The sequence below is a fragment of the Thermobia domestica genome, chromosome 1 (assembly GCF_964235325.1).
Source record: "Thermobia domestica chromosome 1, izTheDome1.hap1.1, whole genome shotgun sequence".
In the NCBI taxonomy this organism is placed as follows: domain Eukaryota; kingdom Metazoa; phylum Arthropoda; class Insecta; order Zygentoma; family Lepismatidae; genus Thermobia; species Thermobia domestica.
The window spans coordinates 175,993,017-176,005,329 of NC_137454.1; the positions used below are offsets into that span (position 1 = coordinate 175,993,017).

The 12,313-nt window shown below is 36.2% G+C and overlaps 1 protein-coding gene across 1 annotated transcript; it reads left to right on the forward strand.

Annotated features, from left to right (window-relative positions):
- The first annotated feature begins 1,230 nt into the window (after positions 1-1,230).
- Positions 1,231-11,276, forward strand: LOC145691453 (HIG1 domain family member 2A, mitochondrial). Its single transcript, XM_081766901.1, has 2 exons — positions 1,231-1,419; positions 10,908-11,276. Exons 1-2 carry the CDS (start codon positions 1,266-1,268, stop codon positions 11,066-11,068), a joined length of 315 nt encoding a protein of 104 aa, XP_081623027.1. The 5' UTR covers positions 1,231-1,265; the 3' UTR covers positions 11,069-11,276.
- Positions 11,277-12,313: the final 1,037 nt, after the last annotated feature.

Below are 12,313 nucleotides of genomic sequence, written 5' to 3' on the forward strand. Positions count from 1 at the left end.
ATTATTGAAGAACGAAGATCAGTTTCGTCTGATGATTCAATACGAACAAGAAACAACTTTCATCCTATTGTAACACACAAAATAAACCATCCTATGGTATGCGGCCAGTAAATAGCACGAATGGTATCAAACCGAGTCATGGCAGGCTAAGCTTGTGGGCGTACGCGATAGCACTGGAGTACTTCCGAAGTGAGCAGCAGCGTCAGCGAAGATGGATATAGGCGTAAGCGAGGGTTGTGAAAACACAACTGTTTTCACAGTGATACGAGTTCCAATAACACTAGAAACACTCCGCCTGATGCAGAATCGTTTTGAAAGGTGATTAGCGTCATACTAAAAGCGTGACTACTGCAGGAAACATGTTAGTTGAACACTTTAGTATGGCACTAATCACACGTCAGAACGATTCTGCATAAGGCCGACTACGTTTTTAAACAAAAAAATATAGACTTTGCACACTATGCAGAAACACACCGTCGGTGGAAAATAGTATCTAATACAGTCATCTTTCATAAATACAAATGCATTCACTTCTTTCAACCGTCGTAAAGCACTTGTAATGATTTTACAGTAGTAACCCAAAACTTGTAAAACTAAAATATAGCTGTATTACTTAGTATTTAATTCTATCGTCTGCAGAAATTTATTCCTTATAAAGATATCTTTCCACGCAGAGTATTGAATTTTACCGGTAAGTTTTGTAAAGTGTGGTGTGCATTAACTAGACCAGCACCCACTATTTTTTTTATTTCGCATCTTGTAACAATCTCTAAAGATTTATCTCTTTCATTCCCCTTTGTCTTTTAAAGCAACCAATTATTATTTCCGGGAGAATGATCTTCACTGAGGTAACTAGATACTGATGATGTTTCGAGACAATATGGTTTCTGGTTTGGATGGCCTGTTTTGAAGTCAATTTCGTACAACTATTTTATTTCTTACAAGTGATATTTAGCTTCATTTTCTTTCGTTTTCAATTTTATAGTGTGGTCATAGTTGGCATCAACGTATTTATTATCTTCAATTTATTTACTTTATAGCAATATATCATTTAGAGCAAGCGAATTCGGGCTTATACCCGTGCCATTTTGATTGAGACTAGTGTCGTGAACATTTTGACCAATGTTATTTAATACAATTTTCCAACCTTTGAACAATAATAATAGAAACTTAGTAATAGTTGATTTAACCAAACTGCTGCGACACAAATGTTTATATTCAATTTTATTAATAATAATTTTTCTAAGAAGAAAAGGAAGACGAATATGGCTCCCGAAAAGGGAGCAGATTTGAAAGACGAAGATGAGTTAGAATGGATTCAGCTTCGTCAAAAAATTGAGAGTAAACAGTTTATGCAGGAAGAGACTGGGCAAGAAAAATTCATTCGAAAATTTAAAGAGAACCCGTTTGTTCCAATTGGTAAGCTTAACTGAAAGTTATCCAGAAAGGGTATATACATCATAGTGATTTTTAATATGTTTGTATATTTTCGGGTTATTGTTACAGAAGGGGAAAGTGTGTATATAATGTTACAATGTACAATGACAAAACAACCCGCCTTCACTCGCTATTGCCCGCTTGGCAATACTATGTCACTTAAATAGGCATTTATTCCGAAGTTGGGCGTCCGCTTTTGCCGCGTTTTTTCGCTGTTATCTCCTTTCCACACTTTCTGCAATTTGTTATTAGGTTCATTAACCCGTGCTCTTCACAAACTTTTAGAAGATTTTGCTCGTTATCAACGTATTGCTTCACAAGTGTTAAAACTGTTAGTTCATTGCCCTTGCACATTCGCCATGTTGATACCATAAATGCTCGTTTCTTTCCCACAATGCAACTGTTTGGTTACCTTGCGCCAAGTAGTTCCCTCCGCTCGCCGTATAGTCCCATGTTTATAACCGCTTATATATAACAAATAAACAGATTTTTCGAGACTCTTATACACTATCAAGCGCACAAACGATCAAATTATCCATATCTTTCCTGTAAATTTCAAAAATTTTGCTAGAAACGGACGCCCAACTTTGGAATTTAACCCCTTAAATAATACACTTTGGTGCAGAAAGGGGGACCAGTAATCTAGAACTTTGCATGTCCAATCCGTGGCCGCCATCTGTGGAAGTTTAGCCCTACATTATACAAAGTGAAGTGAAGTATATGAAGTTAGTGTGCTAACTCATGAAGCGCTACGGTAGAACTGCCCGAGAGTTAAGGAATCAACATAATTATGAAATTTATGTTAATAATGTGTTAAGTTAGTTTGGAACATAAATATGCAAGCAATGAAGAAATATCGGGATATTACTTACAACGTCTTCAGTAGTGTACAAATACACAATTCAACCCGCATGGTGAGTGTTTTTATGTCATATACAGTGATTTTCCACTATCCTTGTTTAGGTGTATACCTACCTCCGCAGACGCACCTGTTCATTACGGACGCATCCCCTCTAATACCGACGAACCGTCCTGCCCTGACTCGGTTAGACTGCATTTGTGCTTTTTAGTGGCCACCTAGCACACGTTGGTTAATTCTTAAGCATCATAATTCTTATCGTGTACGTACTCTGAAGTCCTCGTACAGTAAATCTGTACAGAAGATTGCAAGGCCACACTCTAAAAATGATTATTTAAGATACAAGGAATGGCTTTATTGAAAAACAAATATATATGCAATTGATTTATATATGGATCCGTACAATATCTACACTACCTGAAATTACCATTTTTATAACCGACTATTCTTACTTAGTAGTTTTATTTCGTTAGTTAAAGAAAAACTGCACATTCATTATACTTGTTTTTCACCAGATCGACTTTTCGTATCTCAACTATAACTTTTAGGGTGTGGATTTGCATTCCTGTGTACAAGTTCAGTTTAGGGAGGGGGCTTCAGTGTACGTACATGATAAGAACTATTGTACAGAGTGACTACAAAGTTCCGTTACCCTCTGTGTATTACATAGATGTGAATGAATTGTTGTTACTTACTATTGCAGGTGCCGGTATGCATCTAAATCGTGGCTGATGAGTCCACTTACAAAATGGAGAAACGTTCACCAAAAAAATCATTCGTAAGCGGTCACAGGAAGTGGCTGTTCCATACTCGACATTACAAAAACATATGAAGAAGGAATTGAAGTTAAAGGCATTTAAACCTTCGTTTGTGAACGAATTGAGTGATAGTGACATGCAAAAACGTCAGCAGGATTGCGGACGAATGCTCGATGTCTTTACAACTCTTGCGTCAAAGGGAAAAGTGTTTTTCTCCGACGAGTGTGCAATATATCGGAATGCTAAAGTCAGAAACATTTATTTCTGGAGTAAAGAAAACATATTTATGAAGAACTTGAATGCAACCCTGGGGCCGCGGTGGCTCAGTGGTAGAGCGTTCACCACTGGTGCTTGAGGTCCCGGGTTCGATCCCAGCCCCCGACAAGTGAACTTTGTGGTGGATAAACACCGTGTGCGTGAGTTTTCTCGGCGTTCTCCCGTTTCCTCCCACTTTCTTCATTCTACCATTTCATTCATTAGTCATCATCACCGTCTCCTTTAGCCTAATCGGATAATCGTGGGACGTAAAACTTAAAGATTTCATTTCATTTCATTTTGAATGCAACCCACCAGTTGTCATGATTTTGGCTGCAATGTGTACAACCTATTTGGTAGGTCCATATTTCTTTGACGATACTATGAAACATATTGCATATCTCACCATGTAAAATGCTTGATTTATTCCGTATCTGCAAGATCGGCGACTCGTCGGTCATGTATGGTTCCAGCAGAAGAGCACCAGTCCATTACGCTTACTGGCGTTAGAAAATACCTCAGCGAGGTATTTCCTGATAAATGGATGGTTTCGTCAATTTGCCTCCACCTTTGGAGTGGCCACCCCGAAGTCCTGCTCTGTCATCTTGCGACAATGAATTATTGGGTTTCATAAAACAGAAGTTTGTTGCCACTATTGGGTTTCATAAAACAGAAGTTTGTTGCCACACGTTACGAGAAGTGTTGACGTACTTAATGCTTCTGTTCAATGTGCATTGACTGCCATCACACCAGCAATGTAGAGGAGAATCATACTCTGTTATGAAAACGATGGCGTATACACAGACACTCTGCAATAAATAGTCACACTACCTCAAAGTTGTCCTCTGCAATGATCTCATTAATACAATGCGACCATCTACGAATATCGTGGTATGCGATAGGGGTAACGGGACTTTGTGATCCCCCTATACAAAAGACACTAACGAGCCTGTGGTACGTGGTTACTAAAAGGCACAAATAATATCTAACCGAGACATAACAAGCGCAGCAGGGGCCACCAATGGGGTGTGTCCGTAGAGAGCAGCGAAAGTGAGAATACACACAAACAAGGATAGCACAAAACGCTGTATATGGCATAAGCTCACTTACCTTATGTGTTGAATTATATATTTGTGCGTTACTGAAGAAGTTATAAATAATATCTCTGTATTTTTTCGTTGCTTGCATGCTCGTGTTGCAAAGTAACATAACACATTACTAACGTAAATTTTACAAGTTTATAAATCCCTTAACTCTCGGCCACTCCTGCCGTTGCATGTCATGAGTTGGCACATTTATGTCAGATACTTCACTTCACGTGGTTACTAGCTATCATATGAGTGAATCTGTGCATAACGGGTTCGACTTTCATTAATGTATTTTTACGTAAATACGCATCTCATAGGCAAGAACCCAACATATTTAGTCTATTTACACACTAGTCGATTAAAATATTATTACAAGTTTGTTCTTCAAATTTTACAAATCTGTGGATCCGTGGGTAAATTTGCATATCAGAAAAAAATATTAACTGCATAAGAGTGGCAACTTTCGACGTACTTATTAACACTATAAAAATGTTTTTTCTTAGAACTACTCATGTGAATTTACTCTCAAGCACGTCATTTTGTTCACCTCGATTTGCTTATCGATTGATGTACATCATTATCTTTGGACTATATTATAGCTAAACAGAACTTATTAGCCATACTGTGCTCTGTTATCTTGTTAGTGTCTTAATTAAAGGTTTGATTATTGTATACTTCAGTATCGGTTTCAACTTAATAGGTGGAATGATTATCGTGGAGCAAAAAATTTAAGTTTATCTCAAATACTGCATATGAGGATTTGCGCTCATTCATATTATTTTCAGTTCAACCAGGTCTATCGATTGCTAAGTTTTTTTTCATTCATTAAACTCTAAGAATGTTGTAGAATTTGTTCTCCAAAACGTAATTGCCTTGGTATTTTGAAAAAACGCGTTCACAAAATTTTATTTTTAGTAGGTTTTGAAAATAATATTTCAAAGTAGAGTTTGTTTTTTATTTATACTGATGTTTACTTACGGCAATTCTGTCCAGTACTTAGAACTTTCGAAGCTCTCCTCGCTGGTCTACTGGCTTGTGCGCGCAACTTTGATGTACGTAGTTCCGGGTTCGATGTCTGTTGGGAGAGTACTGAAATTGGAACGCGTTATGATGGTTCGGGTTCTATCTTAAACTGTAGTCGATATCTCATGCAGCAGGGTTGGAAAAAACATGGTTTTTATTGAAGAAACTACAAAACCCAATCATTTTTGTTTAAACCTTTATTTTTTTTTAAAAAATAATTTGCTATGTGTATTTATGTTACATATGAACAGAAATAAGTTTGTTTCGCCATGGTGTTATTGTGCAACAACAGGGTTATGCTGGAAGGGGTTACATAAGCTTAAAGCGACATCCAAACCGCTTCTCGGCTTACATCCGAGAGAAATTGTTCTCCATTTGGACTCGAAATATGAAAAAAAAAAAAAAAGTTTGTTTCTACGCAAACTATACATTTTCTTTTTTGTATGTATGGATATCTATGTCATTCTTACTAACAAGCAATAATCTTTTTTTGTCTGTGTGCTCTAAGAATCGTAATCAAACGATTATTATTATTATTTATTTATTTATTTATTTTAATGATTTCGGCAGCCAATCCTATTCTTCAGCTGAATCGATCATTATTAAAAGGGCTTTACGTATAATATTCCGATTCAATTAGTATCTTTCTTGACTGTCGAAGGCAACAGGATTAGTTGCCGAGACCATGTCGGAAAACTAAGTGTCTGACTAGCATTCCTAACTCACATAAAGAAAAAGATCATTGGCTAAAAGATTAGGGTTTTACACAACTATCTTATAAATTCTATATGATCAGCCTGTAACAAAAAAAAAAAAAAAAAAAAAAAAAAAAAAAAAAAACTACCGATATTGGATCACTTGCTACAAGTTGAGACAAGTTTTAATACCGTCCGTCAATTGTAACCTCCTTTTACTTCCACCGTACGTTCTAGCATATTCCTCATGACACTGTTCCTTCTCAGCCAATGTCCCAGTTTCTCTTCCTCTTTTTCATTATATCTAAATTTGTAGTTTTTCATTATCTACATTAACTACACCTCCTATTAAGATGCAACTGATACTGAGGTATATCCTCATGAAGCTTTTTATTATGATATTACCAAGAGAACAGTGTAGAATAATTCTTAAACTCTAATTTTTGTTTAATGTTGTCCGAAAATTTTATATATCAACGAATACATGACATCCAGCTGAACAAAGTGACATGATTGACGGTAAGTTGTCATGCGTAGATTTCGAGAAAAACTAAATTTTATGGCGTTAAAATGACGACGTTCGTTGCCGATAACAATTGATAGTTGTTATTCTGATGGAATATATTATTTATTTATTTATATCTGTAATGTAAAAAAAAAAAAAAATAAACTGTTATTTAGCGTATTGTATTTATTGTTACTTGTATTCTTCTCACCGTGAAACTGATACTCCCAACAATGATGCAAATACTTTTTCTGGTGTTAATTACGAGTATATTAGACCTACCTTTGTGCAAGGGATTTTTTTTTTTAAGCATACAATATAGTTTAATACAGGGTGGATTGATTTAAATCGAATTCCGAAATAAATTAATTTAAAGTGAAAATAAGTAAAATCTCGTTTCTGTTCTGTTATTTCGATTATGGAAGTTAATAATCATAATACAATGAGACTCAAGTGTACAGTATAGTATGAAAACAAGTGTCATGCAGAGGATGATTAGGGAAAATCCCGTTTTGAATAGGTAACGGAGCAATCCTGCTTTCTTCTTTTCGCAACATTGGGTTTGGGTTTTAAAATTGTTAACTATTCCAACGGGAAAATCACCATCCACATTTAAGACGAAAATTCTTTTTTGTGCGTGTCTGTTTGTTTGTTCCCATATAATAGGGCGTATTTAGAGGGGTCCTATGCCCTCTCAAAAAAAGAATTTTTTTGTTAATTTTATAACTTTAGGCGAAATTTATGTATTTCATGCCGCAAGCTAGTTCTGAGTTTTTAAAAATAGGCTTCTGCCAAATATCAGTAACTTTTGTGAAAAAAAGTGTCATTTTGATAAACGTTGCTGTACTTTTTCCTTTATGCCTAACCTTTTAAATTATATCACCCAGTTTTAGGTGATAGGGTAGAATCTTCATTATTCGATTAAAAAAGTACCAATAAGGCTTTTTACTTCGTTTTCTTCAAGACTGAAAGCATTTTAGAAAACGTTACATATGCTTTCACACCATTCTGCGTTGAGGCATAGTGTATGATGACGTCATAAATTTAAAAAGATATTTTTTGCTATGCGTATTATTATTATTTTTTGGCGGGTTACATTTTGCATTCCGAAGACTGAAATTTTGCACATTTTTCAGTGCACCCCTTAATAATTTTCAGATGTTTTCAGATCTCTGCGTGGAAAGAGCGGGGTCCAAAGGGGCAAAAATGTTTAAAAAAGGATATTTTTAACAAAAAAATAGCTTTTTCCGTGATTGTCCCACCTCAGATGGAGACATATGAATGGTACCGTTTGAAAGGCTGTTCTATTCTGAAGAAAACGATGTACGTACTATGCTCTTAGGATAGATAGGGATGTCTCAGGAAACTGTTACCTGAGATCCTGTTTTATACGAGAATCTGGGGTATTTGGGGAATATTATTTTTCGCGGGCTTACTTTTGCACCTACAAGATTGAAATTTTGCACATTTACTCAGTGCACCCCTCAGTATTTTTCAGATTTGTTTCAGATCTCTGCCTTAAAACAGGGGGAGGTGTCCACAGAGGTAAAAATTTAAAATATATGTATATTTTTAACAGAAAATTCCTTTTTTCGTGATTTACCCGCCCCAAATACATGGTGGAGACATTTGAAGGGTACCGTTTGAAAATTTGTTTTATTCTGAAGAGAATAATGTACAAATCATGATCCTAGGATAAATAGGGATGTCTGAGGAAATTTTTATATTAGATCTGGGGCATTGTGGGAATGTTCTTAGCCCATTGTTAAATAGTTTCCTCACCCTTACTACTCAAGATAGAAGCTTGAAATTTTGTACACATATTTAGTACACCCCTTAGCATTTCCCAGTTGATTTTGAGATATGTGCGTTAACACAGGGGGAATCCAGAGGTGATCAAAATTTTTTTAAAAAAGTTTAAAAAATGACGATTACTCACAAAATTTCCCGCTTCAGGGACATGATAGGGAAATGTGAATGTTGCCGTTTCAAAAGCTGTTCTGTTCTAAAGACAGTGATGTATGTATCATGATCCTAGGATAAATAGGGATGATGCTGTAGTTGCTTGACTGAAAGTCTATAATTTACCTTTAAAAAGAGTCATAATTTAAAAGGGTTAAGAAACATTGTTTGGGATTGATATAAGTTAACGATTGGGGATAATTCAAAATTCAACCCCTATACGTTCACTTAAATGGCATAATTAGCATTTAATACTAATTCCTAATGATTTTTCTTCAGTTCACGACTTGTATTATACGAGGAGAAAGATTTGATTTAAATCAAAAAATCGATTTAAATAAAAAAAATCAACAAAAATGATTTTTTTAAAAAAAATCATGATTTTTTTCCACCACCCTGGTTTAATACAAAATCGAGATGTAAGCAGTACGATAGGCTTTTCTTGGAACAGCCCCGATGTGACTTCCGATTTCTTTTACCGCACGACTATGTTATGAGTTGCCAAATATCCGGAGTGCTCAGGACGTCCACGCAATAAGACCAGCAATGTCACTCGTTTTCTATGGTACAAGGGGCACAGAGCCATAGATATCCACAGGGAAATGAAACTGGCGTATAGGAAGATGTGTTTGCTAGTGCGAAGTGTTCATTGGTGGTGCACGGAGTATGAAAATGTGGGTGTCCACGAGAATGAGCCATCGTGCGCTGATTCAGGACAACATTACGTTTGTGGACGAAATGAAGAAAATGGATCAACGTGTTCGTATGAAGAACATTGCCAGGGAACTTGACATTTTCTATAGTAGTGTTTATGACATAGTACACTATTTATTGGGATACCGCGAGGTGTCGTGTCTGTGGGTTCCTAAGCTTCTTAATGATATCAATAAGAGCAAGCAAATGATCATATCACTAAACCATTTGCAGCGTTACTTTGAAGAGAGCGATAGTTTTGTGGACGTCATTTCACTGGCGACGAAGCGTGAGTACTGCATTAACTTCGGAGTCAAAACAGCAGAGCATGGTGTGGAAACGTCCCGGCTCGGCCATCTTGCATCCTAAGACGAATTACAAGCAGCTTCTTCTCCTTAGAGGCCGATTTTCTTAAAACTCTTTATCTTATTTTCCGCCTAGTATGCAGTGAGAAGAGTTCTTGCTAGCCTGTTTCGGAAATCGTGTGATAAAACTATGAAAAATACTTCAAAGCCCAGCTTCACCCTTAGGTTTCACCTTTCGCTAAATCCCGTGTAGTTTATAGTCAAGAGTTAACGGTAAACTAGTAGAAAATTTTAAATTCCTTCAGTTAATAGCTTCAAAAATCTGGTGAGCTACGTAAAAACATTCATCCCTTTTACCTTCCAAGATTCACATTTCGGGAAACTTACTTCCGCCTAGTGCTCAACGAGAACGTTTATGCAAAATTTCAAATACTACAGCTAAGAGTTTCGACGCAGATTCTACGTATAGGATTCAAGGAGGACATTAATGCAAAATCTCAAGTTCCTACATACAACAGGCTCGGAAATCTAGTGAACGACGAAAAATATTTAAACCCTCCGCCTTTTACTTCTTAAGATAAGCATTTCGCAATATCTCATATTATGTACAGGCTATGGTTCAAGAGAACATTTGTACAAAATTTGCAGTTCTTAGCCCAATAGTTTCATAAATACACAAGTGGATTTACTCATTTACATCCGTAGAGAGCTGACAAACGGCAGAAAAATCTTTAAAACTCCTCTCCAGGGGCGTCATTTCAGACTTCGTTTGAGGGGGGCAAGAGCACCAACGACAAAAGACTTTAACGTTTAGTACTAGTATACTAGTAGACAATTGATTAAAGTATATGCATTCCTCAAACTCTTGAGGGGGGGGGGGGAATTGCCCCCTCTTTCCCCCCTAAATGACGCCCCTGCTCCTCTCTCCCTTTTCACCCTTATGATACGCATTTCGCAATACCCTGTCTTATCTACAGCCTAGGGTGCAAGAAAAATATTGATTCAAAATTTCAAAGTTCTACCTGTAATAGTTTCGCAGATAAGTAAATAATAAATCAGTGGATTTATTTGTTTGTTTATATATAAGGTGTTCTGGGTAGTAAGTGCGAACTTAATATGTTGAGTTTGCCGTTAGTACTCTGAACGCTTCGTATGTGTAAATAAATTACTAACGAAGGTGGATGTTCCTATTAAAAATTTTGACATCACTATATATTTACATGCATATCTTAGTTTAAGTTAATAGACATAATTATGCGTTAGTTTCTTTCCTTTAGTAGTTAACATCATGATGTTTATTTGTGATTATTTTCTTGTTCCTCTGCAGGTGCATTAGCTACTGTAGGTGCTTTGTCGTATGGCTTATGGAGCTTTCGACAAGGCCGGCGAAAGGTGTCCCAATACATGATGCGCCTCCGAATTGCAGCTCAGGGTCTTACTGTGCTAGCACTGATTGCAGGAATCGGAATAACCGCTATGAAAAAGTAAATTCAAAGTGATGCAGTAACTTACGCTGCAGATAATATGTCTGTGAACAGTTCAGGACTTTTAAAATTCTGCACGTTTAAGTTAATTCCAAAAGACTCACAGACCAGTGCTTTGTTAACTAAGTAGCATATAGAAGAACGTATTCCATATGTCTATTATGATTGTTTAAAATGTATATAGTAGCGCATTAAAAAGTTTTAGAATACTATTTTTTGTAGTGAATATTTGACATTACAGATGAATGTTAAAAATCAAAAAGTAAGAAAGAAGCTGTATCTGTTGGTATTGCAGTGAGATAATCATCCATTAGCGCTATTGAATTTTTGCTATGATTCAGTATAGAATGCTTACTGCAGATGCGAAGAATCACTGGAAGGAATGGTTTGATCTGAGATCTCGTAAACTTGTGGCAGACAACATCGTGTCTCTTTTTGTTGTTTCTTTTTTCTCGGTTCTTCCGTTTCATCTCGTTCTCCTTCATTATATGCCTCATCTTCCATAATCATCATTATTCTCTGCATTTATCATTGTCTCGTTTAGACTATAGCGTATAAACATGATACGTTAAACTACGGATTTCATTTCGTTTGGTATTCAGTTCACCGAAACACGATTCAAAATCTTGTAGCTGGACTTCGATTTGATGTTTTCTTGAACTATTTCCAGTATTCGTAGGAAGACAAAAGTGTAAGTAAATAAAGATGCATGTTTGCATATGAGATAGTAGCCCTCCCCGTTAGTCTAATGGCTAGTGCGTATGTCTTTAGTCCACGTGATCCGGGTTCGATTCCAGGTATGAGAGCACAAAAATTGAATTTCACAATCATTCACTTTCGCTTATCAAGCGTCTCTTTTAACCTAAAGAGCATACCGTGGGATGTTAAACCAATTTTTTTTTTTTTTTTTTTTTTTTTTTTTTTTTTTTTTTTAAATAAGAGTTATGAAAGTTGTAGCCGTATATTTTGAATTGTGTTTGTTCTAGATAACACTATTAAAGATTGATCTAGCAGAAATATGAATACAAAGCAGACACTGGATCTAGTTGGCTAAGGACAGAAGACAGTGGAGAGCTTTTTTGAACTTTTGGGTTTCATAAACAATGGGGTTTGTTTATTTTTTCTAGAAGTGTGATGGTATTGGAAAATGTGAGGATGAAGTCAGTTAAGTACAGAGTGGGTATCAGTTACTTGTTTTTAAAAGGCAATGCAATGCAACGAATTTTTGGAGGGTTGACAGTAGGATTTA

Bases quoted from the DNA above. Each gene is read 5' to 3' on its own strand.
- LOC145691453 (XM_081766901.1), top strand. From the start codon at position 1,266: ATGGCTCCCGAAAAGGGAGCAGATTTGAAAGACGAAGATGAGTTAGAA. The intron at 1,420-10,907 runs GTAAGCTTAACT...GTTCCTCTGCAG, and splicing joins GAACCCGTTTGTTCCAATTG to GTGCATTAGCTACTGTAGGT.